The 23,666-nt window shown below is 41.4% G+C and overlaps 2 protein-coding genes across 2 annotated transcripts in view; one reads left to right on the forward strand and one right to left on the reverse strand.

The window, feature by feature from the left end:
• PROS1 (protein S) overlaps positions 1-9,055 on the reverse strand; it is a 35,972-nt gene extending 26,917 nt beyond the window's left edge. The window contains exons 1-4 of the mRNA XM_054382403.1: positions 8,977-9,055; positions 4,929-5,086; positions 3,901-3,925; positions 3,481-3,567 (exon numbers count right to left, since the gene is read on the reverse strand). Coding sequence (XP_054238378.1) covers positions 3,481-3,567; positions 3,901-3,925; positions 4,929-5,086; positions 8,977-9,055 — 349 coding nt within the window. The remainder of the gene's footprint in view (positions 1-3,480; positions 3,568-3,900; positions 3,926-4,928; positions 5,087-8,976) is intronic.
• A 5,788-nt stretch (positions 9,056-14,843) lies between these two features.
• Positions 14,844-23,666, forward strand: part of ARL13B (ADP ribosylation factor like GTPase 13B) — a 59,219-nt gene continuing 50,396 nt past the window's right edge. The window contains exons 1-3 of the mRNA XM_054383436.1: positions 14,844-14,902; positions 16,436-16,506; positions 19,389-19,638. Of these exons, the coding sequence (XP_054239411.1) occupies positions 14,844-14,902; positions 16,436-16,506; positions 19,389-19,638 (380 nt within the window). The remainder of the gene's footprint in view (positions 14,903-16,435; positions 16,507-19,388; positions 19,639-23,666) is intronic.

A 23,666-nucleotide genomic window follows, 5' to 3' on the forward strand; every position in this document is an offset into this window, starting at 1 on the left:
AGGGCTGGAGGAGTGGCCCTGTATGTTAGGGAGACTTTGGGCATCATGGAGGTTGAGACTAAGGATGATCAGGTTGAGTCCCTGTGGGTAAGAATTAGGGGGAAGGCCAACAAGTCTGACATCCTGGTTGGAGTCTGTTATAGACCACCTAATCAGGAAGAAGAGGTTGCTTTAATTTTCTTCAAGCAGCTGTAGGCTGCCTCAAGATCACTTCCCCTTGTTCTTGTGGGTGACTTTAACCTGCCAGACATCTGCTGGGAATTGAACACTGCAGAGAAGAGGCAGTCTAGAAGGTTCCTGGAGTGTATGGAGGATAGCTTCTTAACCTAGCTGTTATGCAAGCCTACCAGGGGTTCAGCCCTGCTCGACTTGCTGTTTACAAATAGAGAAGGGCTGGAGAAGGGTGATGTGGTGGTGGGAGGCTGCCTGGGGTCCAGTGACCATGAAATAATTGAGTTTTCAATATACGGTGAATCCAGGAAGGGCATCTCCAAAACCTCCATCCTGGACTTCCGAAGGGCAGACTGTGGCTTATTCAAGGAACTAACTCAGAAAGTTCCTTGGGAAACAGCCTTAAAAACAAAGAGGTCCAGGAAGGCTGGACTTACTTCAAGAAAGAACTCTTGAAGGCGCAGGAACAGGCTGTGCCCATGTGCCGGAAGAGGAACCGACAAGGGAGACAACCGGACTGGATGAGCAAGGAGCTTCTAAAGGAATTAAGGGAAAAAAAGAGGGTATCTCACCTCTGGAAAAAAGGGGAGGTATCCCAGGAAGAGTTTAAGGATGTTGCCAGGTTTTGTAGGAAAAAATTAGAAAGGCAAAAGCCCATTTAGAACTTAGACTGGACACAGCCATAAAGGAGAATGAAAAATATTTCTCTAAATATATTAATGGCAAAAGAAGAAGCAAGGACAACCTCGACTCTTTATTGGATGCAGAGGGGAATATAGTAACAAAAGATGAGGATAAGGCAGAGGTACTTAACACCTTCAGTCTTCAATAGTGGGACAGGCTGTCTTCAGGACAACTGGCCTCCTGAACTGGCAGATGGAGCCAGGGACCAGTATAGTCCTCCTGTAATCCAGGAGGAAGCAGTAAGGGACCTGCTGAGCCACTTGGATCCTCACAAGTCCATGGGACCAGATGGGATCCATCCTAGGGTGCTGAGAGAGCTGGCAGATGAGCTGGCCAAGCCACTCTCCATCATTTATCAGCAGTCCTGGCTCACTGGAGAGGTCGCTGATGGCTACAAGCTGGCCAATGTGAGGCCCATCTACAAGAAGAGCTGGAAGGAGGAACTAGGAAATTACAGACCTGTCAGCCTGACCTCGGTGCCAGGCAAGGTTATGGAACAGGTCATCTTGAGTGAAATCGCACAGAACCTGCAGGATGGTCAAGGGATCAGACCCAGCCAGCATGGGTTCAGGAGGGGCAGGTCCTGCCTGACCAACCTGATCTCCTTTTATGATCAGGTTACCCGCCTGGTGAATGCAGGGCAGGCTGTGGATGTAGTCTATCTGGACCTTAGCAAAGCATTTGACACTGTCTGCCACAAGAAGCTCCTGGCAAAGCTGGCAGCTTGTGGTTTGAACAGATTCACTCTGAAATGGGTCAAGAACTGGCTGGAGGGCCAGGCCCAGAGAGTGGTGGTGAACGGTGCCACATCCAGCTGGCGGCCAGTCACCAGTGGTGTCCCCCGGGGATTTGTGATGGGCCCGGCCTGTTCAACATCTTTATTGATGATGTGGATGAGGGAATTGAGTCCATCATCAGTAAGTTTGCAGATGACACAAAGTTAGGAGCAGGTATTGATCTGTTGGAGGGTAGAATGGCCCTCCAGAAGGACCTGGACAGGCTTAATGGGTGGGCAGAAGCCAATGGGATGAGATTTAACAAGGCTAAGTGCAAGGTTCTACACTTTGGCCACAACAATCCCATGGAGCGCTACAGGCTGGGGACAGAGTGGCTGGAGAATAGCCAGACAGAGAAGGACCTGGGAGTGCTGGTTGATAGTAGGCTGAACATGAGCCAGCAGTGTGCCTGGGTGGCTAGGAAGGCCAATGGCATCCTGGCCTATATCAGGAATAGTGTAGTCAGCAGGTCAAGGGAGGTTATTCTTCCCCTGTACTCAGCCCTGGTGAGGCATCACCTTAAGTATTGTGTCCAGTTCTGGGCTCCTCAATTCAAGAGAGATGTTGAGGTACTGGCACGTGTCCAGAGAAGGGCAACAAAGCTGGGGAGGGGCCTGGAACACAAACCCTATGAGGAGAGGCTGAGGGAGCTGGGGTTGTTTAGCCTGGAGAAGAGGAGGCTCAGGGGTAACCTCATTGCTGTCTACAACTACCTGAGGGGAGGTTGTAGGCAGGTGGGGGTTGGTGTCTTCTCCCAGGCAACCAGCAGCAGAACAAGAGGACACAGTCTCAAGTTGTGCCAGGGAAGGTATAGGCTGGATATTAGGAGGAATTTCTTCACGGAGGGTGATTGCCCATTGGAATGGGCTGCCTGGGGAAGTGGTGGAGTTGCCATCGCTGGAGACATTCAAGAGGAGACTGGATGAGGCACTTAGTGCCATGGTCTAGTTGATTGCTTAGGGCTGGGTGATCGGTTGGACTGGATGATCTTGGAGGTCTTTTCCAACTTGGTTCATTGTATGATTCTATGAACTACGCTTTATTTTGTGACAGAAGTCACGTTGGCCAATAGATCTGGAAAATATATTTATCCAAACCATGTGCAGTGCCATTGTTATGCCTTTTTTTTCCTTCCATTGTTTTCAATGATGGAATAGTGTCAGATGGTTAATAATTGAAAGCTTCTTTGATGTAACAAGATTTAAGAAGTCTCGAGAGCAACGGTGACAAATAGGGAATATGTTACACAATTCTTCCTATGAATTTACTAGAAAACCGCAATTCACACTGGACTTAAATATATAGGCATAAAAATTAAAATATTTGACCAACATCACAAGTTTCATGCTTTGTGATCTTGTGTCTCATAGCAAATAGCAAATCACTATGTTTTCCAGCAAGTTTCCGGGTTTTTTTCTTCAGCCAGTAATGTTACCCACTTTATGAAGGGTTACAGTACAACCATCGGATAAAAGGTGGTATAAAGGAGAATTAACCAAATGGTCTCTTCCATTAACTGACAGAACAGGACCTGATAGATGTACAGTCAGGCATACCAATTAAAGACACAGTTGAGCACAGAGTAAGAATGGAAGAATTCTGCCTTCCATTTTGAAGTTCATGATGTTTCTTTTCCAGAATGCTTCACAAAGTTAAAAACAATCATGTACAACACTTGTTCCGAAAATTCTGCATCTTGCCCAGTATTTTCTTTGTCAAATTCTGTATCAGACTATTGAGTTTGCCTGATTTATCTCTTTTTCTGCCAACTTGAACTGCTTTCTAGCCACATACACATGTGCTCTTAGATCTGAGTGAATTAGGTAAAGTATTTAACAGCAGCACTTACCATTGACACAAGCCCTTAGATCAGCTGGAGAATCTGGAGTTACTGCAATAACCCTGAAAATTCCTGCTCGATGGGCAGCAAGGCAACCTGCAATTGCAAACATAGACACAACCTGCTTATGATTCAAACACTTATTTAAACTGAAATTACATCAGCTTATGCATGGCATCTTCAAAGAGTCTGTTCTCACAGTTCTAATTAGAAAACTTGTCCATGCATATTAAAACCAGCTGATACAGACCAGTCTTCTGAGTGCCTCTGCTAGGATCTAAGCACACAGAGCTGCCTAGGATCTACTATGCATTATAATCAGTATGGAGCTCATAAAAGCATTATGGGCAGAATAACTAAACTAGTATTAACCAAGTAAGAAGACTAATGAATTATACACCAGAGCTGTTTATATTTTTTTGTACTTACTTAAATATTTGGGATAAAAATACTCCTGCAGAAAGAAACCAAAAATAATGAGTAAGAAAAAAATTAAGATAGAATTACAGAAAAATACAGCTCTGAATACTTTGTAATATGTAATACTTTGTAATAGAACTACAAAAGAAGTAAAGCCATTTTGACACACAGAATACAGACCAACTTTTCTATATCACCATTATTTGGGCTAAGACAGAAGAATATTTAGTACACACAAGACTCTGATTAAGATCCTGCACTGAATCGGACACTTTCAAATTGAAGGCAATGAAAATGACTTATGTGTCAAAATGACTTTGAAAATTGCCTTTTCAAATGGATCTTGTCTCTCTACACCTTAAAATAAACAAAAGCACCTGGAATATGTTGAACATCTCACATGCAATTCATTTCACAAAGTGAAAAGTGTTACTAAAACAGAAATTGTTTAAAAAAACCCTGATTATTGATTACTGAAAATATTTAAACTTATCAATCATTATATCCAAATACATGCAATATTATAAAAGAGAAAACAAGGAACTGACACAGTCTGCTGTGTCATATATATATATATTTTAACCATATATATTTTGTAATGAACCTTTTATAGTACAAAGCTGAATAAAATACAGTTAATACTAAACAATGTGCAGTGAGAATGAACTGAGGAGTTCCCCCCACTAGGAAAAAAAGCCTGCAGTAATATGTCTAATCTCTGCTTAAAGAGCTGAACTGCCATGCATGCATCCTCTGTAAAATCTTAGTTGAAGACAATGGTGTTTCCCCACATGGAATGCTTCCAGACAACTGTGGTCTAAAACTGGTGATCCCCACTGGAAATTAATATCTACTCTACTATTCTCTTTGCTTACACAGTCTTCATTATTAATTGTGAAGGTTCTACACACAAAGAAATTTTGAACCAATTCTTGGTCTGCATGTTGGGGTTCTTTTACCTTTGCATTCTATGTACTTCTAGCTTTCTCTCTGCAAAGAACTACTATCTACCTTGTAGATATTCACTGGAAACTTACAGTTTCAGAATTATTTTCAAAGATTTCCCTGGCTTCTTCTTTATTGCATAATTCCTCAATGCACTCTCTTTCTAGATTTCCCTTCTTTCTTTCTTCCATAAAAGAATTTGCTCGACGTTTCCTCACCAGGAACTGAGAGGCATACTGTTGAGATAAAACTTTGTAGAAACAAAAGAGCTCTGTTATTTATTTTTAAACATATTTTAAAAAGTTTAAGCACTGAACCAATATGAGAATCTGGAATGAAATGCTTAGTTAGGGGTTGCTGCTTGCTATCATTTCAGAAAACGTGGGCAAGAAATCCAAGGGATTCTGCTTTCTACGTGCGGGGGAACCCTTCAACACAGAAAGTCCTGAGCAACCAAAAAAAAAAAAACAACCAATACAAACCAAAACCCAAAACCTGTAATGAAAAATGCAAAGTTAAAGCTGAGAATGATATCCTGTGAAATATCAAGGCAGACAATTTAGAAACACATTCACATTTTACCAAGATAAAATACAATCCTAGCTTTTATATTTCAGATCCATCATATTATGTGCCATTACTTAATTTTCACGTATATTTATACTGCAATTTTATTGGCTTTTCCAGAAATTATTAACAAGTAAGTGAGTTGAGAAATTATATGAAAAATGAATGATGTCTGTTTGCTTCAACATTCTTTATAGAGGGCACAACACTACAGGAACAGCAACTAAATTACACTGCCTTTTTTTTTTTTGAACATACCTTGTGATTAAAAGAAAAATGGATGAGCATAATTGGAAAAAGTCCAGCTGATGGAGCTAAGGAGAATGGCTGACATTCGTTTACTAGACAGCCCCACATTTCTACACCTGCCCTTCTTTTATCAGCTTTCACCCAATTTAACCTCTCAGGCTAGTACAATGGTGTGAAGGTTATGATACCTGCATGTAATACCTCAAACCCAGAGCACTTCTAAGACATGTCATCAGCCAAGTGTCAGAGAACGGCCTTCAAATGTATATGTATTAACAGGGAAGAACAAACTTAGAAGGCTTATTAGAAAGAACAACTAAAGAGGCCCAGAACCTGAAAGGAGAACAGCTTTAACGTTAGACAGATGTAACTAAACCCATACCATCCTAAACTCATTACTTGAGGGTCTCTACGAAGTGACAGAGAACAAAACTGAAGCACTCTGAAGTGCTGCATCTTTGGATAATGCATGATCTGAAGACACTTTTCTGCTACAGCATCTTAAATGTATTTGATGTGGCTTAAGTTGTAACTTTAAATGGCTCTATTTGCTTTCATTCTGGTAAGACTATCTTTCTGGTAAAGCAATGGATTAGATTTTCTCTTCATAAAGTGCACAGAATGATTCTCCCTTAGTTAAGGAGTACCAGATCATCTACACAAGCTGGACAACTACAAATCCATGGGCCCTGATGAGATGCATCCTTAATTGCTGAGGAAAATAGCTATGGATATTGGTGAGTCACATTCCAGCATTTTTGAAAGGTCATGGAAAACAGGAGAGGTGACTGAGAAATAGAGGAAAGCCAATATCACTCCATCAGGCAGGAAGGAGGACCCAGGAAACTACAGGCCAGTCTGCCTCACCTCCAACCCCGGAAAGGTGATGGAACAGCTCATTCTGGATGCTGTCTCCAAGCATATGGAGGTAAGGAAGGTTATCAGGAGTGGTCATCATGAATTCACCAAGGAGAAATCATGCTTGATCAATCTGATAGCCTTCTATGATGACAGGACTGGCTGTGTAGATGAGGGAAGAGCAGTGGATGTTGTCTACCTTGACTTCAGCAAGACTTCTGATACCGTCTTCTATAACATCCTCATAGCTGTAAGCTTAGAAGCATGGACAGAACTGGCTGAATGACAGAGCACAATGGATTGTGATCAGTGGTGCAGTCTAGTTGGAGGCCTGTAGTTAGCAGAATTCCTCAGGGTCAGTACTTGTTCAACATATTCATCAGTAACCTGGATGAAAGGACAGTGTATCCTCAGCAAGTTTGCTGATGATACAAAACTAGAAACAGTGGTTGACATACCAGAAGGTTGTACTGTCACTCAGTGAAACCTGGACAGGCTGGAGGGCTGGGCAGAGGTGAACCTCATGAAGTTCAACACAAGTGTCGAGTCCTCCATCTGGGGAGGAATAACCTCATGCATCTGTACAGGTGAGGGGTTGACTTGCTGGAAAGCAGCTCTGCAGTGGAGGACCTGGGAGTCCCGGTAGACAAACTCACCATTAACCATCAATGTGCCCTTGTGGTCAAGAAGGCCAACGATATCCTGGGGTGCATTACAAAGAGTGTGACCAGCAGGTTGAGGAAGGTGCTTCTGCCCCTCTACTCTGCCCTAGTGAGGCCACTTCTGGAGTAGTGTGTCTGTTTCTGGGCTCCTCAGTTCAAGAGACATAGGGAACTACTGGAGAGAGTCCAACAGAGGGGCAATAAAGGTAGTTAGGGGACTGAAGCATCTCTCTTATGAGGAGAGATTGAGAGACCTGGAGCTCTTTAGCCTGGAGAAGACTAAGAAGGCATCTTATTAATGCTTATAAATATCTACAGGGTGGAGGTGGTGACAAGGGGCATCAGGCACAAAAAGTTTCACTTCAACATAAGGGAAAATGTAAAGGAACACGCTACTCAGGAAGGCTGTAGAGCCTCCTTCTCTGGAGAATTTCAGAACCTACCTAGATGCATTTCTGTGTCACCTGATCTAGGTTGTATCTAGCTTGTACAGCTATTATGTTGCAATCAGTTCCATAATTTCAGTAACTAGTCTCCCAAAATGCTCATAAGTGACATTAAGCTTTATACAGCCAACAAAATAAAGACAATACACTGCTAATGTCTGCCTGTTCCTTCTTATCCAAAACATATCCCTCACTAGATGTTGGACCAAACACAGCTGCACTAGGAGTACCAGAGAGGCAGCTGTCCTTTATGATTATTGAACGGTACAAACTGCAATGTTAAGCAGCTGTTTTCCTTTTTCCCCATTCCAGAAATCTCTGTCACTGTTCAGAGCCAGAAGCAGAAAATGGACTACATGGACCACAGACAATTCACATGTTCCTGGTTGAATAAGGACAACTTTGAATTTCCCATTATTCATGAAAGAGAAAACTGATAAAGGTATGTAGTAGGTAAGAGAAACCAAAAATATGATGGGAACAGTAGAAATGAACATTACAAAATATTTCTTAGAAGATTTAAGGACTTGTTAAAAAATGTTATAAAAAGAGCTTTCGTTCCTCTGTGCTGTTTGAATCATAGTTTGAATCCCTTCTGCTTGCATTCAAGCAGAAGTCTGAATAGTAAACATCAGGTTCTTCTTCTACCTGTTTAATCATTAGTGAAACACGTCAGAAACAGGCTTACTTTGAACCTGTAATTTTGTTTGTTGTGAATATAGTCTTATTTTACTACTAAGCTCAAAAACTTTCGTATCAAAGACATAAGCATAACATTAGATTTCTTTTTATCCGTATGTGACAGCAAGTAGTTCTTACCTAGGCTGATAGTTCTGACCTTATTAAGTCAGGGTCACTTCCCCGTACTCCACAGGTCTCTCTTGAGACCACGATCTATCGGGTATTTTTCTTCTAAGCGAAGGCATACTTTCTCTTGAGCTGCAGAGTTGTATTTCGGCCGCGACCAGCTTCAGAGCCGCGACCAGCCGCAAACTGCAACTCTGCTGCCCTAACGGTAACCGCTGGCTTCGAGAGAACAGCCAAAACCTTCGAGATCAAGGAGCTCCACCAACGCGGTGGTGGTTCAATAGCTTCTTTGCAAGAAAGGAAGCACGATACAGCGATCCGCACGGGGAGGACCGCCCATCACCGCGATCCCAAAGCAGCCGCCTGCGGCACCCACTCCCCAGATCCACGGGCAACGGCGCGGGTCGGCAGCTTGCCGCAGAACCACTCGCAGCCCGTCCTAGGCGCCAACGGACGTGCGGCTGGGAGCACGATGGGCGCTAAGGGCCATCGTCGCGTCCCGGCCCTGCACGCCTTTCGCCACCCCGCTCCCCGCGCCTTGTGTCACTCACAGGTCGCGGCCTCCGTAAGGGCGATGGCCACTGCCAGGCCTACCAGCAGCGGGAGGCACCGTCTACCCCACGGCCTCATCGCTATGGGGAGTGGGGAGAGGGCGGCCGACACTGGGCACAGCACCGTAACTGCGCGGCAGCTCTTCTGCGTGGCGACCAGGTCGGCGGCGGCAGGCGAGCCTCTGGAGGCAGGAGGGAGGGGCAACGAGGCGGGGTGTGGAGGCTGGGCCGTGTCCGGGCAGCGTTGCCCTGCGAGAGCGTCAGCAGAGCGCCGGGGTCAGCGCCTCGCAGACGCAAGCCGTTCGCGCCTGACCCGAAGCCAGGCCGCGCCAAGGTCCAGCCACGGGGCGCGGCGGCTGCGGCAGCGGCAGCCGGGGGAGTGTGCGGACGTCCTCCCCGCGCGCCGCGTACAGCGAGCAAGAGGGCGCAAACCATGGCGGGCCTCACAGCAGCAAGAGTGGTACAGAGCAGCTGTGCAAGCTGCTGGCAAATATCGCCATCTCGGGGCACGCGAGCTGCTTTTGAGCAGGGGCACCAGGGACCAGCGCTCTGTCCTCGCCCCCTCAAACCTAATTGGTTCATCCTCAGCGAGCCTGCTCCTACTGGTTGGCCGCGGGCCCGCCCTCTTGCACCTTTCTTCCCGAGCGCTGATGTAGCTTGGCTTCACGCTCCGTTTCTGCCAGCAATGTTGTCCCTTCCCCCTTTCCGTTAGGGGTAACTAGGGGTTACTGGTCTGCTTACACGTCCCCGCTGCCTCGGAGATCTCGGTTTCGGCCAATGAGCGGCTTCGGGTTAGCCGAGTGCAGGGCACGTGATTCAAGAACTGCCGTTTCGGGAGCTGCCACCTCTTTCTGCTGCCCGCCTTTGGCTGCGGCCTTCTGTTGCCTGGGGCAACGCCAGTCCCGGTGGCCTCTGCTATGGCGGGGACGGGCAGTGCGGCTCGAAACACCCTTGGGCGCGGGCGGGCAGCGTGGGCCCGTTAGTGCTCAGACTGCGTGGCCTCATCGCCTCGCGCCTTTGCGGAGCGACCGGTAAGGGCGGGGACGGGGGCCGCGCAGTTGTTGGTGTGAGGCATTTGTACGACTTGTCCCCGGCCCTGCCGGGGCCTGATTTACCAGGAGCGCCATGTGCAGCGGGGCGCCAGTGGTGCCGCGGGAGAGGAGAGAGGAGAGAGGAGAGCCTGGCAGCTCGGATCAGACCTGAGGCTGGCGTGCGCCGTGGTACGGCATAGAGCCTTCTTCAGGTCGTCGCGGTGGAGGGTCGCTCCACCAGTCTCGGCCCGAGTTTCTTGCAGCTCGCCTCCAGTCTCGCTGTGTAAATAAACCGTGTTGGTATGTGCCTGTATGGAGACACACAGGTTGTGTTTGGCAAGTCTGTGTCTAAGTCTTTAAGCAACAGAGCATAGATTTTTGTGTGAAATATTTGGTTTATAAAACATAAAAAGTATCCCTACAGTGGAAGTGAAAAGCAAAGGAATCAACGTTTGGATTTTAGGGTTGCTTCTTTTTTGGAAATGTAAGGGGGGTTGGACTGCGAGTGGAAAATGCAGAAACTCCCTTGAACTGCTAGTCTTCTAGTAACTTTTCTTTACAATGCAACTGATGGTCGTAGAACTATTTCTCGTGTATAACTTTTATTGCTTCAGCCTTTCAAGACACTACAGTTGTCGCTTGAGCTTCCTGCACTTATTAACCACGCTGCAATTTTGGCAGGAACGGTGGTGCTCAGATTTTTGTAGAATATGCTGCCTTCACTGCTCAATCACTTTTCATTGCTGTTCGTAATACAATACAGTATGTTCTTATAATTAAAATTCAGACAAAAGACATCACAGGAGGAAGTTGTGAGGAGGGTGAGCTTTAAATGATTTGTTTAGTTATGTTTTAAATAAAGTGAAAGCTTGATATGATTGAAAAAGTTCTCTAGCATAGCAGAAGCTTGATGTAAAGTGACAGTGAAACGTGTAAAAGGTGCTTGTGTTATATGGAAGGATATAAACTTATTCATCAGGTAATTTTGGATGTTGAATTTGCAAATGCCCAGTATTTTGTATCACATAACATATGGGCTGCTAAGGAGCTCTTGATCTTAGAGTGTTAAGAGTTAATGTGATTATCTGTCATATTTTTCTTAGTCTCTGTAGTACATTTTTTCTTTTGTGTAAAAGTGGGGTCTTTTGAAATTCTTAGTCCTTGGACCTGCTATTTAAATGGTATACTGGTTTGACAAATTTCTGAGCTTGTCAGCATATTGGTTTTGCATCACCTCAAGAAGCATAAAGAGTTCAAGCTGACAGAGCATCTGGAACAACTTCTGAATGCTGTTAATGCAGCATGTAAAAAACATGTAGTATGTTGCATACATACTTCAGAGATCAAAATAGCATAACACTCCAAATATAGCATAATATCTCCAAAATAACACAGTGTGATTAGTCTGTCTACCATTATTTTCTTAGTGGTATTGAATGGCCATTCCTCCTATAGTGGCATGTTTGGGAAATACATTCTTAGTTGTCACCTCCTGCCCAACTGCCTTTATGGTTTTGTATTGAAACAAGATGTCTTTGCTATGACATAGTTGTCTTCACTCTTGTGAATCTTTTAATGCTATGGGCCTTGTCTGTACTTCAGAGCACTTTTCTGACAATTTACAAAGTTTGACAATCTATAATACGGGATGGAAATTGTTCTGTGATGATGCTGAAACACTGAAAATGTTATGGTCAGTGTGCTGTGCATTGAGCTGTTACATCGTGCAGAACTAGCTGAAAGTCTTGTGTAGCTATGTTCTTAAGGTTCGCTTTTTGGGTACTTGCTTGTGGATTGAGGAATGTGCCATACTCCACTGCATGTGGAGGTTTTATATTTTTTTTTTTTTTGAGCTCGAGTTTAGTGCTTGTAATAGTTTGAATCATTTTGCTTTCATTTTTAGGAACTTCTCTGTACTTCATACACTAAACTCTTCTGGGGAAAAGCTATTCTCATGTGGTCTTGTATAATGGGATATAAGTATTTAAAGAGTATCTGTTGCCTCTGCTGTGGGAGAAATCTGACCTGTTTCTGACACTGAGTAATGGCAGATCCACACAAAGGCATCCCTGAATGCAGCAGCTTCATAAGATCAGGAGAAGTTCTTAGATACAACCTGTATAAAGTAGCTAAACCACCATAGTTTATTTGGGACAAAATATGTTTGTTAGGGATATTTCCTTTGTTTTTTTTTTTCCACTTCTATTGGTCTAGGTTGGGAAGATGACAGTTTTGGGAACTTCAGTTTTCTGTATAACTTGAAATTATTATAGTTTGAGGTTAGTTATAAATTAAAATGGGAAAGTAATTTATTTAAAAAAATAAGTTTGAGAAAAAAGCTTTAGGAAACTCGCTGTGGTCATTCAGACGGTCACTGCTCTTTGTTAATCTGCTTGTGAAGGCAAGTTGGCAGTAGGGAATATCTGCATACATCTCAGCTCTTCTGATATGAATCCAGTTGGTTTTTTTTAACTTAAGCTGCTGATAAAAATGGATCAAGATGATATGAGCCCATGAGCTGAGGTGATAATACACATTCCTTCTGCAAAGGTTGTGATAATCTCTGGAAGAGAGATTGGTTTGTTATTAACCATGATCCCCTGTTCCATTATTTATGCATGGATATTATTCCCCTATTCTATAGCCCCACCCCCTGCCCAAGCCTCTTCCCCAAATAAGAACTGTTGATGACTTTGTCTCCATCTCTGGAAGTGGTCACTCAGGGCTGGGAAGGTGGCATGTTGGACTATTGGGTGCCAAGACTCACTTGGGTTGAGTTCCTCAGGAGGCCCATCTTCCTTTAGTTCAAGTGGTTCTTGCTGTACTGTTCCTGTAACATATAACTCAAATCATGTGTTATTTCCCCCAAGTTTAAATCTCCTTCAGATACACACTGGATTTCACCATGCTTCCACAGTACCTACCAAATGTACTTGAGCAAACATAATGCCACAAATGGTTTTGCTTTTTCCCAGGGGAGGTGCAATCTAAACAGCCTTTTCCACAAGCAGTGGGCTCTTAATACACGGTAATGTAAGCAAGCTCAGTGACCAGCACAGGAGCCTGCCAATTAACAACTGTAATGTGCTCAGATCAAAACTGTTACTGTCTTTAGCTCCATGTTGGCACCAAGAAGGAATGTGGTGGGTTAGTCCTGCTTGATAGCTAGACACTCACCTAGTGACTTGGTCATTTCTCCCTTACATGGGATAGGGTGATGGACGATTTGAGGATAGAGGTAAGGGCAGTTTAGTGGGGAAAGAAAGCTGCATGCTCGGGCAGAACAGAAAGATAAATTAGTCATTACTTCCCATCAGTGGGCAGATGTTCAGCTACTTTTCTGGAAAGCAGGGCCTCAGCATGCTTAATGGTTGCTACAGAAGAAAAATGCAGTAACCATGAACTTTCCATCTTCCTCCTGTTTTCTCTGGCCTGTATTTGCTGAGTATGACATCATATGGTATAGAATATCCCTCCCATCCATTGGGGCAGGCTGTCCTGGCTGTGTGCCCTCCCAGCCTCTTGCACATTCTAGCCTACTGGCCTTTGCAAGAATACCGGAGTAGGTCACAGTGGGAAGGAGCCCTCAAGAGTTGATGCTGTGCAAACACTGTGTTATCGGCAGCCAGTTAGCCAAAAATAGAAAGCACAGCACCATACAGACTGCTGTCAGGAAAATAAGAGCCAGACTCTGTACGTTGTCACATCGTCCTGCTGGGCAGGTTATAGGTTTGAACTCATGAAGTAAAATTGTCACACACTTGCTGGTGAAAGGTCTTTACCTGAGCAGCTGCTGTTGGTCATAATAGGATTGTTACAGGTGAATAACTAGGGAGTTTTAAAGCTTTTGCATCTTTGTACCTTTGCATGGTTTGTGTAAGCTTTGCTGTTTCATATCTGTGCGTGCATATAAAGAAATAAACACAGCCACACAATTATTCTCAGTCATTGTTTTTTCCATAGTGCAACATCAGAAAGAAGAAATATTCTCGATTTCCTTTTCTGGATTGAAGACTACAAATTAGTGACAGTTACTAGGTATTAAGTTCCCAGTTCGTCAAAGTACTCACTAGACAGCCCAGTTTCCTTGTTGAGGGCTCTATTTGTGTAAAAAAAAAAAATTGATAGTTAAATGAATATATTTAACAGGTAGAACATTCTTTGCTTGTTATGTCTTATCCTGTTATGTTCTTACATGCTTGAAGTTGTTCCTTATTTTCTGTCAGCAGAGCTGTGAGATGTATTAGTGAGGCAAGCACTGGAATTTCATAGCTTGATGTGTCTTACTGCTCTAACTTGCAGATTTCCTTCTGTGGTCTTAGAATCATAGAATTGTTAGGGTTGGAAGGGACCTCAAGGATCATCTAGTTCCAACCCCCTGCCATGGGCAGGGACACCTCACACTAGATCCGGTTGCTCAGAGCCACATCTAGCCTGACCTGGTCTTGCATTAATATAATTTATAAATACTGTGCTTTTGCTGCCCAGATAATGTAAAATAGGGGCAGATGAAGTGTGGGAGGATGGGAAAGTGAAAGACATAATGCAACTGTGATAGGGCCTACTGAGTGTGACATACGCTGAATAGACTGCTGGGGATATAGTTATATGTAGGGGCTAACTCTGCATTTCCTTTTTATTTTTGTTTTGTTGTGTGTTTGGTTTGTTGTGGAGTTTTCTTGTTTTGTTGTTTTTTTGTTTGTTTGTTTGTTGTTGTTGTTTTATTGCTAGCCAAGACAAGACATCTGGTCCTCTGCAATCTTCCTTCCAGGGTTGTTCTGGCCTGCCCACATTGTTTCTCTAGCTTTTGTGGCTCTGAATGGCTAGTGAAGAGGAATGTTCAGTCTAATGGCCAATTGCTGCAGCTGGTTAAAACGATGGCAGGAACCTGTTAGGTAAATATGTGGAAACATTTTACATTTCTGTGCTGACCTTCACAAACTATTTCATTTTCTCTTACTTACTTATGATTTACTCTTTGCTATATAAGAGTATTGCATAATTTTTGATTCCAAGATAAAACCCTTAAGTTTTTTCTCCAAGAGAGAATCAATGTCTTCTGAACCTAAAAAGGAAATGTTTGTTTTCTCTAAAACAGGTACTTTTTTTCTGACATCAGGAAAGTATATAGTTCAAAATACTGTCCTTCCTCAAGTTGAACATTATGGGGTGATGCTAGAATGTTTATGTAAAGTTTATTTGCTGTTTGACTTATTGAGATAGTTTTTGCATTTTGAGATTCCAAAGTGTAATGTGTTAAAACACTTCATTGTAAAGAGTAGACCATAACCCCAGTGTAATATTTGTTCTCTTACTGTTGTCTGAGCATCTTAATACTGGATTCTGTGAGTAGCCATTCTCACCTATGTAATTCCACTATTCTCATTTGTTCCTGTCACATTTACTTTGCATCCCTCATCCTTTTCCCTCCAATTAATAGAGTTGCACAGATAATGCATCGTTTGCTTCAAACCCTGCAAACTATGGGGAAAGGAAATAAAGGGTACATCACACGTTTTTGTACTGCACATTCGTAGGAGAATTTTGCTCTTCAATGCAAGTGAATGTGAGATCTATTGCAATGATCCTACTGTTTTTTTTCCTCAGAGGTTTTTGCATCTTCTGAAAGAATTTGCATAAATTGTATAACGTACAATGAAGCTATTATAGTTTTAAGGCTGGAGGTAACAATGTTTTAGCATTCCTTCACTTAAAGGAGCATATAGCTGAAAAAATTCCTTTGACTCCTGAGTCATTGTAAATAGGAGGAACAATTGAAGTGTACACATAGACAAGCTTTTACTTACTGTTCTACTTAAAATCTTTCCTTGGATAAATTCTAACCTGTATACCCATTTGTTAATATATTGTACATACTCACCACTGGTTTGTACATGTGCAGTCCAGTTTGCTCCTGCTTGAAACAAAGGCGTAATGAGTATCAGTGTTACTGATTTACAGCATCTGGCACAAGTATTTTATATACTGCATAGTGTTGTTCAGATGCATTGGTTGAGATAGAAATAAATTTATAATATAGACACGACTTTGAGGCAGAGAGACAATAAAAATACAGGGGAAAGGAAATGAAATTACAGAAATTGTTAGAGACCATGACTACACCAAAAAAGAGCATACCTTTTATTTCAGCAGGCAAATAAAAGTTGAAAGCAAAATCATTGTCCCATATGAACGTACAGCACAATATTAGTCTTCTCATTTCATACCCTGTTCTGTCAGACAGTTTGACATATTGAACATCAGATACACAGTCACAACACTGCCTGCTGCTTGGTATTTTGATACGTGTTCTTTCTACTATTTGGGGTGCTAATCCGTATTAAAAAGTAATAAAACAAGTGATGTCTATCTAGAGGTACAAAAGGATTTGAAATATATTTGTTGTTTTGTTTTGTTTTCCTGTGGAGGAAGGTGACACTAATAATGGTGGGTCTTGATAATGCTGGTAAAACTGCTACAGTCCGAGGAATTCAAGGAGGTAAGCAATTAATTGGTTTATTATCTAATTAAAAGAAAGAGTACAATTACTAATTTTCCATAATCTTAATCTAAAAAATATTGCTTCATCTCTTAATTTATCTTTCTCACCCATACTGCTGAAAGAAAATTTTGGTAGTTTTTTCACCAAAAGTAGTACAAGAGTGGTTTGCCAAAGTAAGCATGCCACAGGTCCTGTTGTGTGAAGACCTGCAGATAAGATAAGGAGATCTTATCTTTGAAACATAAAGATCCCGATTTTTAATATCAAGCAAGTAATTTTAAGATAACTGAAAGCAGGTGCTCCCAGTCATGTACTTTATGCTCAGAGAAGCAGCAGAGCAAACTCTGCATTTGCTCATTTGCCACTGTGCTTAATGTCATGTTGAGCTAATGTAGAACAAGTCAGTGGTAATTCAACAAGGTTGCTACCATGCTGTTACATCTTTTTTCAAGTGTAATGTTATGGTATAGAGGCAAGGTAGACAGTATATAAAGAACTGCCTCTCAAGGCATCACACCATGTAGCATTAGAGTCCTTAGTCCACAGAGAAGATAGTCCATAAAGGCATTTAATTATCTTAATTGGGAAACACCAAGTCCTAATGTTCAGAGTGCCTTGGTGTATATGTGCCTAGAACTGGCTACAGCACTGTTAACTGTGCAAAATGCTACATTGCAGCAAAGTCTGTTCTGAGCATCATAGCCTATTTTTGGACTAGAATAAGTTTTTTTTTCAGTAGTTCAAATAGGAAGTAATGCTGTAACTACAAGCAAGCCATCTGTTTACATCAGTAAGGTAAGTGTAAGACAAAAACTGTGAAGACTATAGATCACATTCTAATTGATAATTACTTTGAATTAATGCAGTGATACAAAATATTGTGTTTTACATCTTAGTATACATTAGAGAAATCAAGGGACTTGATTTTTAAATTATTTTTTGTATGTGTGCTGAGGTTGCTTTCAGGTGACCATCCAGTTACATACAGTTGTTAGTAAACTTTATATAAAAATCAGTATTGTAAGAACATATGATGATGAAAAGGTTCAAAAGAAGAAACTGCATGTGTATATATATATAAGGATGGTTCTATATTTTATATTATTTATCACCAGAAAAAAACGCTAGCAATTTTCTATACACTTAATTCAGTATAACAAATCACTCAATTTTAGAGAGTACTTTGCACCATCGAGGGACACATTCAAACAGGATATAATAAGAGATAAAATTTGTGCTTATGAAAGCAAAAATACTGTAGTGTTTTTTTTTTCTTTTTGTGAGATTCCTTTCTAAATAACTTTAATCTTGTGTAATAAGAAGAGTGTGCTTAGTAGTTATCTGACAGACGTAGAGACTCCACTGTGACTTTCTGTTTATCCATGTTATGTTCATGGACTTGCTAAAGTGTGAATAAAGTTATGAATGCTCTCTCATTTATATTCCTGAATCTTTGCACTGAAAATGTGAGTGTTTCATTATTTGGTCATCTGTGCTGTTTCAAAATCAACTGTAAGGGCGTTATTAGCTATATCCCACTTTTTCTGGGGAAGAAAAATGGGATAAAGATGTGTATTTCTACAGGGAGAAGATAGTTCTGACTTCTGTGACTATTTCCCAGGGCTTGAGTAATGCTTAACTTAGAAAGCAAATTTTTTTTTTCCTTTAACAGGGTTTTCAGAGATTAAAACCTTCATTTAGATTTCAGGATTGATAAACCAAATATGTTTGGCTGTGCACCAAACATCCTGCAGTTACGATGGGTGAGCTTTTGTAGAAACCAAGTATATTTAAATTCTTAGGACTCTTAAACCTACGCAGATCAACATTGTCACCAAAATCATACCTACCAAATGGAGCTGCAGCTAATATGGCAGACCCTGTCTTTACATGAAGACTGTGATTGGAAACCTCACTGTACCATGGAAGGAGACTTTTCAGCAATACCCCTTTATGTTCAGCACCATTAATAATTTTTACCCTTCACCAACCCTCATGTTGACATTTTTCTTTCTTGTAAGAGTACGTACTTATGGTTCACAGTGCAAAACACTCTTCAAAATAAAATCTGCTGAGTTTAGAAGCTGTGGTTTTTCACAAATGGGGGTCCTGGATGCTTCTTTACTGAAGTCTTAGCTTAATTAACTATTCTGGCCAAGGCATCTGTTCTGAATGCCTATCTTGGCTTTGGGTGAAGGATTCTCTCAAAAAGGAATATGGTAGCAGAAGGCTGATGGTGATTAACTTCTGCGCTGCTCTTCAGAGCTTAGTGGTTCTGACTATGCCTTCATTTCTTCTCAACAAGCTGAATTTTACATGTGTTTCTCCTGTCTTGTGCTACCAAGCTATATAAAACTGTTGCAGAGATCCAATTAAGTCACACCTTCAGAGACAGCTTAGTGGTGTGAGATGACTATAAGGCTTCTTTTTTTTTAACATCTGGACAGGGAGACAGCAAGCAGAAGTATTAAACATAAAGCTATAGAAGGCAAACTCAAAACCAGAAAACAAAAATAAACAAAAGCCAAAACCTGATCTGGAATAAAGGGAAACAAGTAGTTTACATTGAAAACTGCAGTATGCTGAACACCACTGCAATTTAACTGTGGTATTAAATATGATAAATTGCATTTTTGGCTCTTGTGCTCCTATCTACATTAAGGTGAAGTAGCTGATTGAGAGATGAGTGCATTAATTTGGAATTACCTCAAGAGAGGGAAAATCTTGACATAAAAAATATGTGGTTAGCAATATGGTGTCAATATGGTGTTTGCTCCATACTTTTAAGTGAAGAATTTTGCTACACAAATCTCAATGTAAAACCCTCTTTAAATAACTAAAGACACTTTTCAATAATGTCTTTCTTTGAACTCTGACAGAGTCTCCTGAAGATGTGGCTCCAACAGTTGGATTTTCCAAGATTGACCTTAAACAGGGACGGTTTGAAGTCACTATCTTTGATTTAGGAGGTGGAAAACGAATTCGAAATATCTGGAGAAATTACTATGCTGAGTCCTATGGTGTAATATTTGTTGTGGACTCCAGTGACATTGCAAGAATGGAAGAAACAAAGCAAGCCATGATAGAAGTCTTAAACAGCCCTAAGATATCAGGAAAACCTGTTTTAGTGTAAGTAATGTTAATAAATCTCCTCCTAATAATCTGGAAGTTTGTAAATTTTCACCTTCAATACACTATCTAAGGAAATATTTATGCATAGTATAAACGTAAGTATCAAGTACACTAATTTTAGCACTAAGTAATATTACAATTAGTTCTACAGTATTTATGAAGTATATATTTATGCCAGTATTAGTATCATACTACTGAAAAAAGCCTTCTCTGCCTTCCCTCCTGAGTTTTTCATGGTGGTATACTGAATCCATTCACTGCATCTGACATTAGTTCTTCTCGGACAAATTTATTTTTCTTCTCTTTCATTAACAGAGGAAATATAATAAGTTTGGTTGTTGTTTTTTTTTTTTTTAAACTTTTGAAAAATCTAATATTACTTGAAATAGTACGATAAAGACTTTGCAAGTTTGGCATGGAAAAGTGTAAAAATATGTTCATTACAATTACTTAAATTGTAAATGTTTTATTTGAGGTACCTGGAATCTCTCAGCACTAACTTGTTCACTTGACACATGGTGTTGTTGCTGATACATGATCAGCAAAACCTTGTTAAAGAAGGCTTACTTTAGTAGTATTTGGCATGTGCTTTTATTTCAGTGCGTGTGCTTTAATTGAAGTTAAAGCTTCAAAAGGGCTAAGAGATATTCACAGAACAGACAGATTCATGAACATCTCTGCTTAGAAATTAGGTTTTGTAAAATATTGGAAATAACATTTTATTAACGTCAGCCACACAAAAGATCCTTGAGAACAAATATGCTTCTGACATTATGAAATAAACTGAAATTTCAAAATGGTTTATCAGGACTATATTGTTGTTTCTGGTGGGCATAAGTCCTCCATAATGCAGTAATTAAACAACATAACGTCATAAAGAATCTCTAGATGTAAGAAGAGAGGCCTGTTACTTTTAAGTAGTGATGATCTGGTGGTTTGAGATTGAAACTGTCTAATTGTTTTGATCAAGTGGAGTGTAGTTCAGAAAGCTAATAGTGTGCATGGTGAATAATGGAATAGATTTTTAACTTCTATTGCTATCTGAATATTATTAGTGCAGAGAAGTCAATAAAACCAATTTAATGCAGCTAATTAACTCAAATCTGTTCTGGAAATGCAGCTGTGACAGTAGGCAACTATGCAGTGTTTCTAAATAAATACAACTTCTGGGTTTGGTCTTTTTTGATAAATATCTTTCTGCCCCAATCCCATAACAGAGTTTATTTTGTTGGCTGGCTGTACCTGCAAAGAACCCACAGTCCCATGGGACCTGATCCTGCTTTAGGATCCACGTCAGTAGCTAATCAAAAGGCAGAGAGTATTAACTGAATCTAATGTGACCGAGTTTGTTGATGTTACTGCCTTCTGATTGAGCCAAGAGCCTTTGGACAAAATTTGCCTTTGCAGCATCCTAGTACTATGGAGGGATTCAGTAGTTCTTTGTTTCATATGGATTATGAATTCCTTTGTTGTCCTCATTTTTTGTTTGGTGTGTATGATCGTGGCATAGCTGTGCTATTCTTGGCATGTTCAAATCATGTAAACCCCAAAATTTCTTACATTGTAAAGCTTGCATGTTGTGAAGCTTTTGTTACTAAACGCTTGAGTTCTTTGTACATGAAAATTAAGTGTCTAGCAAGTGAGGTTAAACTGGTCACATGCACCTTCCTTTCCCTGTGGATGCTTTTGATGGGAGTTGTGAATCCCCATCACTCATACTTGCAAAATAAGAGTTCTATAGAATAAAACACTTTCCCTTAAGTGCCTAAAACTGAAAAATTAGCAAGTATCAAGAGCAGAATAAAGGAAACAGCAGATTTCTGAATTTCCAGTCAAAGATAGCCTTTTTAAACTTCTCCTTCTTCTAAGGATGTTCAGCTTTTGTTTTAGTTTTTGGATTTTCATTCATTTTTATTTTTAAATATTGAAATACTTGTTATCCACACAGATATTAGGGAACTTACTGCTAAGTTTCTAATCAATGCATTGTATTCTTTGTACGTTACATGTGAAGGCCAGTAAATCCTGAAAATAATACAATTACGTCAGAGTATTTAATCTGGGGAAGTTCAAGTTTAAGTGATTCCATTATCTCCCATGGTCTTGCAATGCAAAGCACAATCTATTTTTTTTTTTTCATAGATGTGGTAGTTTCAGGCTATGACCACCGCAGTAGAATACTGTTATAATTTCATTGCCAAAGGAGATTCCCTTGTATTAATTAATTTATGAATTATTAAATCATCTCAAAAAGTAATAAAATAGCCTAAAGTCTAAAAGAATGAGGAGTGAGCTGTAACTTCAAAGTATGTTTTGAAGAATTATGAAAGTGGTATGGTATTGGTAACTTGATCAGAATGAAACACTTGAAATATTTTTACTGGATGTTCGTATTTCATTTTAATCGTAGATTGAACTAATATACCAAGACTTCAGCAGTCAGCACTGAATTCATCTAGTATTTGCCCTACTGTGCTATTTGCAGTACCTGGTACAATGAAGCATATATAAGTATGCTCTAAGATTGGATGCAAGTCTGTTCTGAATTTTGAAGGCAGCAGCAGAAGTTGCTGTATGTGCAGTATCAGGTGTATCACTGTGTGTTCTTATAATCTGCTTGTCTTAGGCAGTGGCTTGGGGGTATATTTGTGTGTGTGTAGTCATGACAGATAATAATAAAAAAAATTACATCACTTGGATCAGGGGAAAATAAATTTTTGTGATTGGTAGGTAAGATAGACCTTTGAAATGGGTACAAGCTCTTTAGGAAGGACAGGCAGGGAAGGAGAGGAGGAGATGTTGCCCTCTATGTCAGTGACCAGCTGGAATCAGTGGAGCTCCACCTGGGGAAGGATGATGAGCTGGTTGAGAGTGTATGGGTTAAAATTAAAGGCAAGACAGGGGAAGGAGATGTTACTGTAGGGGTCTGCTACAGGCCACCTGGCCAGCAGAACCAAGCAGATGAGGCCCTCCACAGGCAAATAGAAGTGGCTTCCAGGTCACAAGCCCTGGTCCTCATGGGTGATTTCAACCACCCTGACATCTGCTGGAGGGACAACACAGCAAGGCACCAACAAACCATGATGTTCCTGCATTGCATAGATGACAACTTCCTCCTCCAAATGGTGGAGGAACCAACAAGAAAAGGTGCTATGCTGGACCTTGTTCTCACCAACAGGGAAGGGCTGGTAAGCAATGTGAGGCTCAGAGACAGCCTTGGCTGCAGTGACCATGAAGCAGTTGAATTTAAGATCCTCAGGGCGACCAGAAGGACGTATTCTAAGCTTACAACCCTAGACTTTAGGCATGGAGACTTTGATCGCTTCAGGGATCTGCTAGCCAAAGTGTTGTGGAATGAAGTCCTAGAGAGAAAAGGGGCTCAGTATTCAAGGATCACCTCCTCTGTGCCCAGGAGCAATACATACCAACAAAGAGAAAAGCAGGGAAGAATGCTAGGAGGCCTGCCTGGATGAGCAAGGAGCTGCTGGACACACTATCACTTAAAAGGAAACTCTACAAGGAGTGGAGGAAAGGACAGCTAGAATGGGGGGTATATAAGGAAGCTGCCCGACCAGCAAGAGACCTGGTTAGGAAAGCTAAAGCACAGTTTGAATTGAATCTAGCCAGGGAGGTCAAAGCGAACACTAAGAATTTCTACAGGTATATTAATGGTCAAAAGAAGCCTAGGGAAGGTGTGGGCCCCCTCAGAAAGGCACCAGGTGAAATGGTCACAAGTGACATGGAAAAGGCTGAGGTTCTCAATGACTTCTTTACTTCAGTCTTCACTGCAAAGGCCTCCAGCCACATTCCTGGAGTCATGGAAGATAATGGCAGGTACCACAAGGAAGATCTGCCCATCGTAAGTGAAGATTAGGTTCGTGATCACCTGAAGAACCTGAAAGTGTTCAAGTCCATGGGACCCGATGGGATACACCCAGGGGTACTGAGAGAACTGGCAGATGAGGTTGCTAAACCCCTCTCTATTATATTCCAAAAGTCCTGGCAGTCTGGGGAAGTCCCCACTG

Source organism: Indicator indicator, chromosome 1 (genome assembly GCF_027791375.1).
Source record: "Indicator indicator isolate 239-I01 chromosome 1, UM_Iind_1.1, whole genome shotgun sequence".
Classification (NCBI taxonomy): domain Eukaryota; kingdom Metazoa; phylum Chordata; class Aves; order Piciformes; family Indicatoridae; genus Indicator; species Indicator indicator.